The 18,065-nt window shown below is 36.3% G+C and overlaps 1 protein-coding gene across 2 annotated transcripts in view; it reads right to left on the reverse strand.

The window, feature by feature from the left end:
* CCDC141 (coiled-coil domain containing 141) overlaps positions 1–18,065 on the reverse strand; it is a 228,886-nt gene that overhangs the window by 185,740 nt on the left and 25,081 nt on the right. For both annotated transcript variants that reach the window (XM_042949270.1, XM_042949269.1), the window contains exon 3: positions 16,759–16,881. In XM_042949270.1, the coding sequence (XP_042805204.1) occupies positions 16,759–16,881 (123 nt within the window). The remainder of the gene's footprint in view (positions 1–16,758; positions 16,882–18,065) is intronic.

An 18,065-nucleotide genomic window follows, 5' to 3' on the forward strand; every position in this document is an offset into this window, starting at 1 on the left:
CACATTAGGGTATAAGTCTTTGCATATATAATGAGGTGCTGATTGAGAAGTGCAATGGAAACACATAGACAGAGATGGCCTAAGATGGGGCCGGAGCTTAAGGAACACTTCCCAGAGGAGGGGGACTTAGCATTCCAAAATGAGGATATCAATAATGTACTCAGAAACTCATCATCCAGCTCAGTTAAAAGAATGATGACACAAATCAGAAAAACTAATAGTATGAATATTTTATCACTTCCACCATTTTCTCTTAGGAGCCCAAATATTCTGTACATTAATAATTGAGTCTCCTTAAAACCCTCAGAACCACTGTGAACAGGAAGAGCAAGGTATGTGAATACCCTTTAAATTATCACTATTTTTTTTTACCCACTGTCCTTTTATGCATGTTTCTTTTGTTAGTACACAGAGATGACCGGTTCCTAAAGTTATATAATGGGTACATGTATTCATTCCTTCCGTGCCTGATTTATTCACTCATTCTACAAACATTTACTGAATATATATACCAAGAACAGTGGTAGGCCTTACAGATAGAAATATGTTCTAAGTCTGATGAAGAAGCCAAAAATGAAACATATAAGGGTTTTCCATGAAACGGATCTAAAGTAGAGATATATAGGCCACAAATTACAGAAAAGGCTCAAAGGAGAGCATGGTCAATAGCATAAATGGGGAGCCCTCCAGAAAGCTTTCAGAGAGCAATAATAACTTCCTCCCAGTCCAATCTAATGACAAATGCCTCAAACTTGTTGCTGCTTCTAACACTATTCAATACTTCTGTCTCGAAATTCCTTTTCCCCAAACTTTTGTGATGTGTCCCTGAATATTTTTGCCTCTAATTTTGCATGGCCCCTTGTCCCAGTTCCATTGGCAGCACTTCTGTTCAAGCACATTAATGTGATTGTTTAATAGTAGCTGTTTCTTTTGATTTGGGCCACAGCCTCTTATTCCTCATTGTGCATCAGAATTTCTGCCCCAAATCTTAAAAACATACAAGTGTCCCAGCCTTCCTTTGCTTCTTCATGTTTGAAACATGGATATATGAATCCTGTGTTTTCTTTTTAAGCTTCTAGGCAACTCTGATGCCATCCAGGTTTAGCTACCTAATGAGGTCTTCCTTCCTCTTGTCCCATGTGGAGATTGTTTATTTTCATCATTCTCTCTCCCATTGGCTTCCTGAATTGCCTAGAGTTCTAGGCCCGGAAATAATCATCAGACTGAGAATGACCGGAATAGGAAGTTACCATCCCAGACTTCTTCACCAAGGATACCTTGGGATCAAATCCACCATGACCATTTGGAAGCTCAAAACTGCCTCATATTCCCTGGTCCTTGGTCACTGGTGTAAGACCTTCTAGTCATCTATCCTCTTTGTACTCTTACTCTTACTGTTCCTCTATCCTTCCAAATTCACAATTGTATCTCATGGAAATTCAGATTCAGAATAAAATACCCTTCACTAATTCTCACACTCCACTACTTAAGTGAAAGTTTCCCATTTCCCCTAAACCTGGCCTTTCCCATCTTAACAAAAACTTCTCAGTCAGCATCACCCTCTTGCTGCAAATTTATTGGAGAAATGGCTGATTCTTTCTATCTCTGATTCTTCTCTTCACATTCATTCTTTAAACAACTGCAATTTGGTGTTCAGCATCAGTGTTCCCCTGAAACCACTCTAGCAAATGATATCACTAACCTCCAATCTGTGCAATATAAAGAACATTCCAATTCAAAATTGCATCCCTTTTCAAATAGCCAAAACAAGCCTGAAAAAGATAAACCAAACTGGAGGCATCATGATTCCAGATTTCAAGCTATGTTGCAAAGCTGTAGTCATCAAGACAGTGTGGCACAAAAACAGACACATAGATCAATGGAACAGAATAGAAAACCCAGAAATGGAGCCACAGATGTATCAACTAATCTTTGATAAAGTAAGAAAGAATACCCAATGCAAAAAAGACAGCCTCTTCAACAAATGGTGCTGGGAAAACTGGACAGCAACATGCAGAAAAATGAAACTGGACCACTATCTTACACCATACACAAAAATAAATTCAAAATGGATGAAAGACCTAAATGTGACACAGGAAACCATCAAAATCCTAGAGGAGAACACAGGCAGCAACCTCTTTGACCCTGGCCGCAGCAACACCTTTACTAGACACACCGCCAAAGGCAAGGGAAACAAAAGCAAACATGAACTATTGGGACTTCATCAAGATAAAAATCTGTACAGTGAAGGAAACAATCAACATAACTAAAAGGAAACCTTTGGAATGGAAGAAGATATTTGCAAATGACATATCTCATAAAGGGTTAGTATCTAAAATCTATAAAGAACTGATCAAACTCAACACCCAAAAACCAAATAACTCAGTGAATAAATGAGCAGAAGATATGAATAGACACTTTTCCAAAGAAGACATCCAGATGGCTAAAAGACACATGAAAAGATGCTCAACACCACTCATCATCATGGAAATACAAATCAAAACCACAATGAGATACCAGCTCAGACCGGTCAGAATGGCTAAAATTATCAATACAAGAAACAACAGGTCTTGGCTAGGATGGAGAGAAAGGGGAACCCTCTTGCAATGTTGGTGGGAATGCAAACTGGTGCATCTACTCTGGAAAACAGTATGAGGTTCCTCAAAAAACTAAACATAGAACTATCTTATGATCCAGAAAATGCACTTTAGATATTTACCCAAAGGATACAAAAATACAGATTTGAAGGGGTACATGCATCCCAATGTTTATAGCAGCATTATCACAATAGCCAAACTATGGAGAGAGCCCAAATGTTCATTGACAGATGAATGGATAAAGAAGATGTGGTGTGTGTATATATATATATATATATATATATATATATATATATATATATATATATATTAGTCATCAAAAATAATGAAATCTTGCCATTTCCAATGATGTGGATGGAGTCAAATGTATTATGCTAAGTGAAATAAGTCAGAGAAAGACAAATACCATATAATTTCACTCATATGTGGAATTTAAGAAACAAAACTGATAAACATATGGGAAGAGGGGGAAGAGAAGAGAGAGAAACAGACCACAAAACACTCTTAATAATAGAGAACAAATTATGGGTTGACAGAAGGAGATGGGTAGGAGATTGGCTAGAGGGCTACTAAGGAGGACACTTATTGTGATGAGCACTGGGTGTTGTATGTAAGTAATGAATCACTGAATTCTACTCCTGAAACCAATATTGTACTGTATGTAACTCACTAAAATTTAAATAAAAATAAATTAAATTAAATTAAAAATTAAATTAAAAATAAACAATAAACCAAAATGGCACCCTTTTGGCAAGTATGTAACAATAGCAGTGGGACATCTATTTTTCTTATACTATAAGCTTTAAAAGCTTGGGATTATCCTTGATTTTTCCCTTACTCCTTATGTAAAATAAATTATCTGATTCTATAATATTTTATAATTTTTTAATTCATCAAAGTATATTTCTACTATACATAATATATGGTACTGTTACAATACAAATTTTCAAATTTTATTCTCTTTACTCTTACACTCAGAATTCTAAGTTCCAATATCTATTAAAAGCCTCCATATACACCTTATAACCCCAGTGATTTTCCACCCAAGTCCACCCTGCATATTGTTATAAAGGTAATCTTTCTCAAACTTAATTTTTACCCAATATTTCCCCTGCTTTAAGAACCCTCTCTTTGCCACAATCAAATCTAACTGTGTAGCCCAGCATGTACTGCTTTCCAGCCCAAGCTTCCATCATACCAGTTTAGTCTCATCTCTTGACATTTCCTTGCAGGATTCTTCACGTACCATGTGTATCTTTCTTATACTTGTCTCAACAGCTTTGCTAACACCTTTCTCTGATCTGAATATCATTTTGACTCCCAATTCTTGCCCATCACTTCCTTTGAGATTCAAATAAATACTCTCTTCTATTGCGCTGATGACTCTTGCATGAGCCATTTGTCAGTACTTCATACATAGTTTTCCATATGTTATCTGGCAATGATTACATTTTGAATATTTATCCTACCTCTTTAAATAAAGTGGAGTGGAAGTGACATATAGTGGCATAAACCATTGTAGGACTTGGGCAAAAGCCACTATTGGATTTGTTTTATCATCTGTTAAATGTGAATATTTCCTACCTCACAAAGTTGATGTGAGCATTAAATACCTAATGCATCTATTATGATGGCTGGCACATAGAATATGATCATTAAATAGTAACCATTATTGCATCTGCAACCTTTTCAAGAGGTAGGGATTTCTCTTCATTTTGTTAACATGCTATGCCCACAACCCTTTGTGCACCCAGTTCTGAGGTGTGTACACAGATTAGGTCCTATAGCTATATATTGGGTTACTAAGTTAACAATAGAAGTTCTGGCAACTATGGCAAAATCCCATTTGCATTTAGCTAGCTTTTTGAAGAAGTATAATTTGATCAATTAAAAGAAATTTCTCATGATGACAATGAATTGGTCGGGATGGAAATTTCAGAATTGAAAATGTCATTTGGTATTCCTATATTTATTTAATCTTTTCTACAAGCCAGTTGTAAGTCTCAGGCAATAAAGAAAGTTTTTTTGTTCTTAGAAGAAAAAAATCCAGAATGTATAATTTTTGTCTTCCTAATTAATTTTTAACACTTTTTCCAGGTGAATGGCTTAGTTCTGGAAAGTAGGCTTTACCAAAGACTTAAATCTTTACCTCATCTATGTAAGTAACGATATACAGATCATGATTCTTTCTTCTTCAAGCACAAAACATTAGCTGGCAATAAAAATTGGTAGATTGGGGTGCCTGGGTGGCTCAGTTGGTTATGTGTCCTACTCTTGATTTAAGCTCTGGTCATGATCTCATGGTCCTGATGAAATTGAGCCCCTTGTTGGGCTCCGTGCTGAGCGTGGAGCCTAGTTGGGATTCTCTCTCTCTCTCCCTTTCTCTCTGCTCCTCTCTAACATGCACATGCACACTCACTCTCTCTGTCTCAAAATAAATTAATAAAACTTTAAAAAATGCTTATGGAACTTATCTGTTTGAAAAAAACTACTTTTTCAAGTAAAATCAATTGCAATACGCACAAAATACATGCACAAATACATTTATGCACATACATATTTTAAAATATCACACTAGGAAAAATATTCCCACTCCCTCTATGACAGTGTGTAATAACGGTTTTACTAACTGCTTTCATAAATTTCCTATTGGAAATAAACTGGCCTGGTTTTCTTTCATTTCTTGTCTCTGAAAGAGATCTCATTTCACAATTTTCCTTTTCAGGCCTACATATACTGCCTTGGGTATAAGCAGACTTCTCCTGAGCTAAAAAATATAAGTAAAATATTTTGATTCCCAGAAGGTTTATTCTTCTTTATTTTCTAAATCTGCCTCGTACAACATGATATCCACTAGTTATTTGAAATGCGGCTACTTCAAATTGTGATGTGTTATAAGTACAAAAGTACATACTGGATTTTGAAGACTTAATACAAAAAAGATTAAAATGACTCATTCATAATTTTTATAATGATTACATATTAATTGATAATATTTTTGATATGATTGGGTTAATTAAGCATATTATTAAATTAATTTCACTTGTTTCTTTTTACTTTGTTTATTGGGTGAGTTTTGGCAATTTATGGTCTTCAAATAATTGGTTTATTTCCTCTCTGTTGTTGAATTTATCTGCATAGAGTTGTTCATAGTATTCCCATATTATACTTTTAAATGTCTGTGAGGTTTACGGTGATGCCTTATCTCTCCTGCATTAATACTGGTCATTTTTGTCTTCTCTCTTTTTTCCTCTCTTAGGCCAAAGGCTTATTGATTTCATTGACCTTTTCAAAGAACCATTCATCTCTATTGTTTTCCTGTTCACAATTTCATGGATTTCTGCTCTTTATTTTTTCCTTCATTCAGCTTGCTTTGGTTTAAATTTGAACTTACTTTTCCAGTTTCATAAGGTGGAAACTTAGAATGTTGAACTGAAACATTTATCCTTTTCTACCAGAAGTATCTTATGCTCTAAAATTTATATATGGCAATTAGAAAATTTAAATTTACGTATGTTGACTTCCATGTATGGTTTGCATTATATATTTGTACCTATTGCTGCTTTAATAAGTGTAACACACTAGCAGAGAAGTTTTCTTTTTTTGCCCATAACATCAATAAAAGTTCAGTAGCCTATGGGATCACTGAATCTCAGGTTCTCAGAAAGCAGTGAGCAATAGCCTTGAATGATTTGAGTTTCTCCAAATACAATTATGAAAAAACTTGGTATGTTTGGAGTTGAAACTTAAAATTTTAAGAAGTGTCATATGAAACAACTTGAGAGCTTATAGTTCTTCAGATTTCCTTGCCTACAGACATAGTAATTGGGCTTTTTAAAAAAAAAGTTAGAGAGCCATCGATAAAAATATGAGTTATGGAGTTGGAAGGCAAGATTGCTTCTTTTAATTTCACTGGCTTGACTCTGCCTGAAATTTGTGCCACAGAAGCCCCCTTACTGGTCCTCTGCACTGAAAGCTGGAGCTTTGGTTTCCTCACTCCACTGTGCACTTCCCACCATTGGGTCTGCAGGACCAGCCAGTGGGGAGAACAGAGGGAGGAAAAAAGCAAGGCAAACCATAAGAGACTCTTAACTATAATAAACAGAGGGGTGATGGGGGGAAGTGAAGGAAAGATGGGCTAAATGGGTGATGAGCATTAAGGAAGGCACTTGTTGGGATAAGCACTGGGTGTTGAATTAATAAATTCTACTCCTGAAACCAATACTACACTAAATGTTAACTAATTTGAATTTAAATAAAGTCCTAAAAAATAAAGTTTAAATAAAGTTCTTTAAATAAAGAAAAAAAAAGCAATGTAAATTCACCACAAGCTCTGAGACAATAATTCCTCCGGTCAGAGAGAGGTTTCCCTCTCTCAGAGGTTTAGCACCAGCCTGGTTGCCTCCACTTGCTCCATCATGATTAACTCTAAGGGACTGCCTGGGCTGGGGAAGAAAGAAGAGAAAAACAAAAAGCAAAAACAAAAGCAGGGTATTTCCTCCCTTTCTGTCTGACCCATAGAAGTCCTCTTTTTATCGCTTAGACGTGAAAGAGAAGACTTTCCTAGAAACTTTTCTGTGGACATCTGGTGCATACTTGAGGATGTCAACTTGCCTTTGAATCTAAGCTGGGCAATCGTAGAGGGAGAAAAAAAACAACACTGCTGGTTTGGTGGTATTTGGAATCCTGATCTCTTTCCTTAATCTACTGACTAGCTCTTACTTTTCAGCATCCTCAGCACACACGCATTCTGCCAGGGTTTGTAGCTGCATTTAATGAAGGTATCATGGAAAGTATTTATTCTATCTTGCCTGGAACTGGAACCAGTATTCCATTTTAAGACAATTTTTTAAGACAATTTTTTAAGACAAAAATGTGAATCTCATTCAAGTCTCTGAACTTCAAATATGTGGTAGGAGGGAGATAGAGGATACAGGTAATTTGGAAGACTGGGCTAACCACAGAATCAGAAGTTTGCCTTTTATTCTCCTAAGGACTAATAGCTTCATGAATTTGTCATGAGAATGATATAGCCAAGCCATTTGAAAAACTCTTGAGTTTTACACATTTACACATTATATCTAAGACAAAGTCTATATGTAGAAAAGATACATTCTTGGGTAAGTACAATATATATTTGGGCCTTTTCTAGAGCAGAAGGATCTGTTGCCATCTGTATAGAATGCAAAAGGGATATTATTACAGTAACATTTAAGCTAGCTCAGCAGTAATGAGTATTGAGAGTAGGGGTGAGTGGGTCCTGTGCTACCATCTTATCTCTGCCATCCCTTATTGGTGTTTCTAAAACTGTCAAGAGTTTGGTCCTGTCAGTTCAAATCTCAGACCAAGACCCTTTTTGTGATAACTAGTAAGGCTATGGGTTTTACTTTCAATGAAAAATTTTTGTTTGTAGATTTATATTTTAAAGAAGCACTGTTTTCTAAATAACTAATAGCTTGGAGATCACAGGCCTATGATCTCGAAACATGCTAGGTGTATCCTAACTTTCGGCCCAGATTTCAAATAGGAATGTATTTGGTGACAATTAACAAAGCCAACCAACATTGGGTTAAGCATCTTGTATCACAAGAAGCCTGGGACTCAGCATAATCGTCCACAGGATGAAAGAAGCATAAACAATCAATTTATAAACGTATTCCCTTACTGTTGGACATTGTTTTGTTTCCAATTAAATTATTCCATTAAAAGCCTGTGGAAAGATGCTCAATATCATAGCAAAATCACTTTCATATCTATATCTTTACCGGTGCTTTTATTTCTGAGGAGAGATTCAGAGAAGTGAGGTTGCTGAGTCACACAATGTAAGCACTTTACATTTTTAATGCAAGTTTCCAAAATGAGTGTGTCAACCGAAATTCTCACCAATAGTAGGGCAGAATGCCCCTTTCCTCATATTTTCACTCATTAGATATTATAAATATCTTGAATTTTTAATGATATTATTAGGCAAATCATGGTTTATTTTTTATTATTATTTAGTTTTGCTTCTCAGGCTATTAATGCTGTTGAACATCCCTTTTACATGGTTTATTGGCGATTTGCCTCCTGTGAATTGTGTATTTTTTATTGATTTTATTGGTTTATTTGTCTCTCTTATCAATATGAAGGATTGTAACCCTTTGCCTTTCATATAAACTGCAAATATATTCTCCTAGTCTATTGTTTGTGCTTTAAATTGGGCTATGGTGTCTGGAAAACTCATCTTCATTTTCATGACAGCCAATATCACTTTCTCTGTCAAGATTCCCTTGGATTCCCTGTCAGTTAGTCATTCTTTCCACACTATACCCACAATATTTTGTGCATATACCTGTGTGCTGAATTATAACTACAAACCTTTTCCTCCTGTTCAAGAAATTATACCAAAATGCTACTCAAATAGAGTAACATTATAATAGATATATTTTTGAATCTGCTTTCAATTTTCGGAAAGCAAATCATTTATAAGCTTCAGAATTTTCTTTTTGCTTATCATTAGTACCATGACACCATCTTTCATTTTAGCGAAACTTAGTTCCACTTCTAAACTGTCTCCCCATGAAAATCTTGCTTTCTTCTTCTTGTCCCTTTTGGTTCATGACTCCTGACTTCAAAATCCCCTTAGGATACCACGCTTGCTGTTACCCTCAGTTCTAGTTATATTTTGCTATGTGACAAATTGCTGCCTATTCTAGTGGCCTAAAATAATTGCTTATTTTGCTCACAATCCTCAACTTGAGCAAGGCTCCATGGGGAAGATTTGTCTTTGCTTCACACAGTTCAGCTGGGAAGCGTAACCAAGCCTGAGAATCAATCTACTTCCAAGATGGCTCAGATGGCTCACTCACGTAAGTAGCAAGTTGGTGGCTGTTACCCAAGGTCTCAGCCAGAGTGGTTGCTAGGAGCCTCAGTGCTTCTCCACATGGGCTTCTCTACAGTGCTGCTTGACTTCCTCACAAGTTGGTAAGGTTCCAAGAGTGACTATTTGAAATTACAGAAAGTAAAGGCAGCCAGTCTTTTGATACTTGGTCTGGACACTGGCACAGCATTATCTATGCTGTATTCTTTGAGTCAAAGCAGTCTCAGAGTCTGTTCAGTTTTAAGAGAATGGACACAGACTCCAATTCTCAATGGGAGGAGTGCCAATATATTTATGGCCATCTTTAATCTACCATAATCTACCTGTGTACTGAGTCCTTCTAAAGTTGTCAAAAACGTTGTCAGTATTTGCTATAACCAAGCCATTATCTGTTTTCTACAGAAACAAGGAAGATGCCTCTCTTTCTTGCCAACTCTTTGTCACTTGGTGCCACAGCCAGAGCAATATGGTGAGTGCCTTGTGTTTCCCACAGGCCCTTCAGCTTCTGCCAAGGAGTCAAGCCCAACCTTTACTGCTGAACCAGGGTCAGGGATAAGATAGACTGTCCCCACCCCCAATTTTTTACTCTACAGTCCCTATGCCTACAAAATATTCCACTTTTAGAATTCCTTCCCCTCCACTAAATCAATTCCCATCAACACTTCACTAGGTATTATCACACTCTGAACTGTTGCTTAGCCTGAACTAACAAATTATTTGTGATATTTACAATATTAATGTACCTTAACTCCATGTCTGAAAAGCCTATTGTCATTGACTCTCTGACTTCACTTAAACCAACCTTCTCTTATAAAAACAATATCTTATCACATTGTCCATGGCACTTTCCAATCTAAAGAATGCTATTCAAATTTTATTTCACTCCATACCTCTAAGTACTCACTGGAGCTGACCATCTCAGAAAAGAAATACCCTGTAGACTAGAAAAGTGCCAAGTGAGGTGGGGAAAATCACTAGGAAGTTATACTGCTTCATAATTGTAAGATGGCTTTTTTTGTTTTTTAACAGAAAAAGGTCTCCATTTTCAAAAGTGTAAAAGAAAAATTAAACTGCCTACTAGTTTCTATTCCCCCAGGAATAGTCCTCCAGTGACTTTCTCCAAAATTATCAGTGAAAAATATGACAGGTACTTCACAAGTGTAGAATACTAAGGCACAGATCCCTTTCAGCCATAGAGAAAAAAGAACACTCGTGAACTGTTGGTGGGAATGCAAACTGCTGCAGCCACTGTGGAAAACAGTACAGAGGTTCCTCAAAAAGTTAAAAATAGAACTATAACTAGTAATTGCACAACTGGGTATTCACCCAAAGAATACAAAAACACTAATCAAAAAGATATATGCACCCCAATATTTATTGCAGCTTTATTTACAATAGCTAAATTATGGAAGCAGCCCAAGTGCCTCTTGACAAATAAGGAAGATGTAATATATAAATACACATATATACATACAAAATGAAATGTTATTCAGCCATAAAAAATAATGAAATCTTGCCATATGCAACAATATAGATGGAGCTAGAGAGTATAAAGCCAGTCAGAGAACGACAAATACCATATGATTTTACTCATATGTGGAATTTAAGAAACAAAACAATCAAAGGGGGAAAAAAAGAGACAAACCGAAAGTAAACTCTTAACTATACACAACAAACAGATGGTTACCAGAGGGGAGTTGGGTGGGGGAAAAGAGTGAAATAGGTAAAGGGGATTAGGAGTACACTTATCTTGATGAGCACTGGGTAATGTATGGAATTGCTGAATCACTATATTGTATACCAGAAACTAATATAACACTGTATGCACTATATGTTAACTATGCTGGAATTAAATTAAAAAAAAATTTTTAAGTATTGGATTTGAATGGTACAAATTAATCTCACCTCTCTACTGTCAAGATTACAAATCAATTGAAAAGTAGACATCAAGGTCAGATACAAATCAAATATCTGCTCTTATTAGGACTAGAAGATGGGTTGATTTGGCTTTTACTTTTTCTTCCTAAAATCTAGTCAATGGGACCTGCCTGTGAAGAGATTTGGGTCTGAGGCACAGACACACATTGAACCACCCTAGAGGGTGAGATGGTGTCCTGCCTCTGCTGGGCAGGGGCTCCCAGCCAGGTCAGCAGCAGCAGAGAGAATAAAGAACATGTGGCCCATGGGCAGTCAGGGTCTGTGCTGAGAGACATTGAGGTTGGCTTCCGCATGGCAGCCACTTTTCCTTCTCTCACCAGTCAGGTAACACAGCACCCCCTCACTCCTGTAGAGAAGAGAAAGGGAGCAGGAGCGATGGGTGGAAGAACTTAGTAGAATTTCTGACAGAGTAAATCTATCAGATTTGTGGGTCTATGGGAAAATAGGGAAAGAGAAAATGAATCTCCTGTATGAAGTAAACATTCAGGGTAAAACACTGCTATGGTGCAGATAATGTAAAATAGTTAGTCCTCTTCTAATACTGTCCTAAAGGGTTCCATCATATTCTCAACATACATGCTATAAATTTTTCTGTAGTGTATAAATACATATAATTAAGTCACACAGATTTACTTTATTAAAATATATTCTTAATAGACCTTATCAGGAAGGTGAAAAGACAACCCACAGAATGGGAGAAAATATTTGCAAATCCTACATCTAACAAGGGATTAATATCCAGAATATATAAATAACTCCTACAACTCAACAACAACAACAAACCAAACAACCTGACTGAAAAATGGGCAAAAGACTTGAATAGACATTTCTCCAAAGAAGATACACATTGTCTAGTAAATACATAAAGAAGCTTAACATCATTAGTCATTAGAGAAATATAAATCAAAAGCACTTCATACCTAGTAGAATGGCTATCATCAAAACACAGAAAATAGCAATTTTGGGGAAGAATGTTGAGAAATTGGAACACTTGTATGTTACTGATGGGAATACAGTATAATGCAGCTGCTGTGGAAAACATTTTGGTATTTCTTCAAAAAGTTAAATATACCCAAAATGACTGAAAACAGGTATTCAGATACTTGTGTGCCAATGTTCATTGTAGAACTATTCATAATAGTGGAAAAGTGTTAACAACCCAAGTGTCCATAAATATATGAATGGATAAATAAAATGTGGCATATCCATACAATGAAGTATTATTCATTCATAAAAAGGAATGAAGTTCTGATAAATGCTACAAAATTGATGAATCTTGAAAACATTACATGCTAAGTGAAATAAAGCCCAACACAAAGAACAAATATTATCTGATTCCATTTACATGAGGTACCTAAAACAGGCAAATTTGTAGAGGCAGAAAGTAGATTTGAAGTTACCAGAGAAGGGAGCAATTGGAGTCATTGCTTAATAGGTGCATAGTTTGGAGTGAAGGAAAAGTTCAGGAAATAGTGGTGATGGTTGTACAACACTATGTACAACAATTACTAATGTAATTAATGCCATGGAAATAAACACTTAAAATGGTTGAAATTGCAAATTTTACGTTATATATATTTTACCGCAAAAAATTTAAAGACTATATATTCTTAATAAATAATCAAGTTTACAGCAGAAAATCATGCTATTCCATGTTTAAGGCAAGTTTTAATAAGACTTTTAGCTTTACTACTAATATACTTTGACTATCTCTTATTCATTCATTTCCAGCTAAGTGAATGGAATAGGACAAAAATGAGTATTCATTGTGTGAGGAATTTAGTCATAATCTGGTAACCAATACTTTTATGAGTCAAATCAGAGGTAAAACTTAGTATTTTATACTCCAAAGGGTCATTCTTCACTGAATGCTAATATTGCATATGTATAAATAGACAAGCCAGTGGCCGGAAGTTTTTTTGGTTTGTATAATTCCTTTGGACAATAGCAACGTAGTTAGTTGCAAGACACAGGCTGAGAAGAATATTCTCAGCAATATCCCTAAGGTATTTCCAGTTCCTCTTACCTCCTATAACCACTTAGAAATGTAACGTCGAGAGCAACCATAGGCAGATCTTCACCTGACTTAAATCTGTCTCCTCTTTCCCGAATTTCTTCTTTCTCATTAGAAATAATTTGGGTAAGGTTTGGGAATCTAGATGCCTTTTGGGAGTTAATGTTTTTTCCACATGATTATGCTTTCACCACTGAAAATAAGGAAATATTTTTTCTCTGGACATTCCACTGGAACTAAGTACTATACTGCTGAAAGGAAAATAATATCTTCAGGGTATAAACATTACCAACATTAGAAAAACTCATAAAAATTCTGTGTTTCCAGAAATTTTTCCTTTAGTCTAAATTACTAGGGTTTGAGATAATTTTCAATGGAGGGAAGAAAATTGCTTTTCTATCAAATTAAATATCCAGATTACTCTGATATATCAATTATTAACACAATTGTTATTATTATTATTATTATCTATATATCATTGAATTTGTCCCCCAACATTTTCTTTTTAGTTGTTTGAGGGTAATTGCTTTTATCATAATTTTTCAAATGAAGAACCTGAGACCAGAGAGGCTAACTGTTATGCCCAAATCAAAGTAAGCTCAGTGCTGAAGCTTACACCCTGCCAACACCCCTTAAAGAGCATTTTTCTTTATAATTAGAACAAATTGCAGAATGCTGTGCATAGGAAAAAAACTGGAATGAACATTAAATATTAAATATTATTGGCTTATTGAACTACTAATGTTCTTATCATTCAAAAGCTCACATTAAAACTAACTTGGATCCAAAAATTTTGTGCTACAGGTTAAGTTGTGCCTACACTGACAGCATAATAGCTAATAAATTGATTAAAATTGTGATCTGTGTATTTGCAATATGGAATTTACCTTTTTGTTATTTTAAAAAGGCTTTTGTCAGCCAATCTGGAACAGACTTCAGACTCCTTGGTTTCTTTTTTTTAATCAATCCTCCAATATTGGAGGATGATGCTACCATTTAAAATTTCTTGGGGGGTGGGTGGCTGAGTTGATAGTTATCGGTGGGGTCAGGGAGGGTATAGGAGATAGACATAAAGAGGTCATCATGAAAATGAGGCCTAGGTGAAGCCAAAGGCCTTTTTACCTAAAACCACACGCAGAGAGGGAGAATGGTCCTATGATCCCATGGCACCTTATGGTAAGATCCACAATGGATATGAAGCTTTGATCTATATCCTCTCTCTTCATTTTACAGTTAAAAAGCCTGATGTCCAGAAGGCTAGTCCATAGTCAGAAGACTGGCATTAAAGGGCAACAAAACTTTAAAATCTAGAATCACAAGCACCTTCTGAGGGTGGATCCTGTTAAATGGGAAGCCCTTTTCCAGCAGAGCTCCTGAATGGATTTAGGAATAAAAATTTGAGCATAGTTGCTGTGAAGCTGAACTGCTTTGCCTAAGAGAGCACTCCCCCAGGAGTTGTGTGGGCCTGGACAGGAATAGGGTTGGGAGAAAAGAGAGGTAGCCTAAAAGGTCCAGAATTCCATGAGCTTCCCCACCACTCACACTTCATTAATAGACCAGGAAATGCTGGCTGGCATGAATTGTTAATGGGAACTGGGGAAGGGATGTAGTTTCGAGTCCAAGTTAACTTCAGCAGAAACAGCTGGCAGGTGTAGAAGAAGGAGCTGGGGACACAGGAGACCATGAGAAAGTAAACTGCTGGGGATAAGCAGGAATTTTGAGGAAGTGCTGGATTTCCACAATTCGTGGAATTCAGGTTTTTTGTGTAGCAGTAGCAAGACTTTGAATTTTCAGCTGAATTATGCTAGTTAGTGGTATAATTAGTGCTAAAACATAGATCTTTTGATTCCTGGTTCAATGTTCTTTCACATCATAATGTGTTCTTTTCTTATATACAAAGGACTTCCTGGTGGCCAGGGATTTCTCCTTTGAAAGATAGCACAGAGACCAGAGCAAGGAGCTGTCTAAATAGGAAAATAAATTCTGGATTCTAATGGCTCCCTCCTTCAGTACTAATTCTTTCTTCAACTTTCCAGTCTGATATACCCAATTACTTTTACTACTGTCCAATCAGGAAACCACTGTCGGTATATATCAGATGCAGTTTATATCTGCTTCTAAATCTAGGAAGCAAGTATAAAATCCAGCCTAGATGTTCAAAGAAGCCAGTAATATTAAAGTACTAAAAACACAGAGTCATTGCAGGCTGCCTAATCAACCCTCTTTGATCTTAGTGAAGACATTCATTTACCTGCAAGGGCTATTACTCACAGGGCTGGCTGCATCAGAGCTCTGTCCTTAGAAGGGGACACCACTTGGGGTTTAAAGTGACTCTACCTGTCACTGCCTTGAAATTCTTAATAACTTGATTTCCAAATTTGTGTTTTGTAAGTAAAGTTCACTGGGACAACAGAGGAAGTGCTGGAGGATTGGAGTCTTATCTCACATGGGGTTCTGCCTCCTAGGGAAAGTCTCTTTGCTATCCTGTCTGTTCCCCCGCCCTTGTTCAGTGACCTCTGCCATCTGCTTGGTGGGGTCAGGGCACAGTTGGGAAAGGTTGAGATCAGGCCCACACCCTGTGCACTGAGTCATGGCCAGGGCCCAGAACCTGTGAGGCTATGCACTCGCCCAACACGTATCCCATGCCAGAAGGAGCTAGACATTAAATAGTAGATCAAATACAATATGACAGGTCAAGAAAAAGTATTTTCTTGCCTTTTGAACGGAGGTCCACCTTTTTATTTTGCACTGAGCTCCACAAATTATGTAGCTGGCCCTGAATAGATACCTTATCTGGCAATCTCAAGATAATTTTATTTTTAGATTCTGAACTAAATAACCACAATATATATATGGAATAATAACTCTAATCTTACTAAAATTATTATTTGGTTTCAAGAACTCTTAATATTAAATACAAAATCAGATACTTTCAATAGTTCAACAGAGGCAAAATAAGCTTCTATATTATTCTTGCCAGCCGGTATCATTAACAATAAAAAGTTTGGATCTGTTGTTGTGATTTGACAGCATAATGGATGAAATGGAAAAATGATGGAATTTTTTTTTTCACTGAGACAGCCAGGAAAAAAAAAATAATTATTTCTCCACAGTGAAATATTATCACTCCATATTTTCAATCACATTTGGGGAAGGGTTTTAAAAATCTTGCTACTTCTCTCCAATGATGGTATTTGCTCATAAATAACTATAGAGTTTTTCCATTATCTATGTGGCACTATATTAAAATGGCCATAGGCCAGTGATGTCAGAGAAATCAAGAGGAAGTATAAGAAATAGCTTTTTATTTCTTTTTAATTTTGTACCTGCTTCACATTTTAATATCTTACCTTGAGCTTGGCCAAAAGAAGTTCATGATCATGAAGAAGTTTTTTGGTCTCATCTTGACTGCTACCAATTTCTAGAAGATTGGGCTGTGATTCAGCCAACTGAAGTTGTACCCACTTGCCACACTAAAAATAAAAATGAAATAAAATGTACTTTCAATTCCTCTTGTTCCTTCCCTTTTCTCTTTTTTCTTCTTTTCTCTTTTTTCTTTCTTTTTTAGTTTCAGTTATACTGTGAACACTTTATTCTTTTCATAGAAATAGGCCTTATTTAAATTGAAATCTAACAGGTTTAAATTTTTTTTAATGTTTATTCATTTTTGAGAGACAGAGAGAGACGGAGCGCAAGCAGGGGTGGGGCAGAGAGACAGGGAGACACAGAATCTGAAGCAGGCTCCAGGCTCTGAGTTGTCAGCACAGAGCCTGATGTGGGGCTCAAACTCATGAACTGGGAGTTCATGACCTGAGCCCAAGTCGGCTGCTTGGCTGACTGAACCACCCAGGTGCCCCAAAATCTAACAGTTTAAAATAAATCCGTGCACTGTTTTTTTTTTTTTATTCTTAGGGTAAATTCTTTTGGCATATTGTATTTAAGTTGAAAATTGCCAAATGACGAACACATGCAGTAGATTATTATTGAAAAGCACAAAATTACAGAATTTGTGACACAATTGTACATTCTCTCTCTCACAAGACTTAATACCATAAAAATAGTGAAATTGCACCTGATCAAGCAGGATGCAAACTTCACCAAAGGGGAAAGGTTTTGTAAATGCAATTTAGGCTGATTAGTGTCTTTACCTTGACCCTGCTCGTTCAACTGGAAAGAATAAACAGCAGATGAAGCAACAGACTTTTAACTTATAGTGAAATAAAAACATAACACTTTCCAACTTTTGTTGTTAAGTAACCAATAATGTGGGTATGAAAATGTCAATAAAATTAGATGTGTCTGACAATAGCCATATGAATGCAGCCAGATTGTTTTCCACACTTAGGACACTTCCACTGCTCCAAAATGTAATTCACCACTGCATTTCCTGAGGAATTGCTTTTCTAAGAAGCAACAACTGATGAAGCAAGGGGAACTACTAACAGTCACGTGCACTTGGATAAGCAAATCGCTGAAGAGAAATGAAAAAAAAGAACGTGTGGCCAGTCCAGATCATTAGTGCCTAAGACAGTTTTGAAACAAACCCATACGGATGAGACACAGACACTTCTATTCCTTTCTACTTTGAATAGCTTGAGATTTATTTGATATGGGGCACCAGTGAGTTAAAGAAGTTGTGGAGGGTAATCAGAGGGAA

The sequence above is a fragment of the Panthera leo genome, chromosome C1 (assembly GCF_018350215.1).
Source record: "Panthera leo isolate Ple1 chromosome C1, P.leo_Ple1_pat1.1, whole genome shotgun sequence".
In the NCBI taxonomy this organism is placed as follows: domain Eukaryota; kingdom Metazoa; phylum Chordata; class Mammalia; order Carnivora; family Felidae; genus Panthera; species Panthera leo.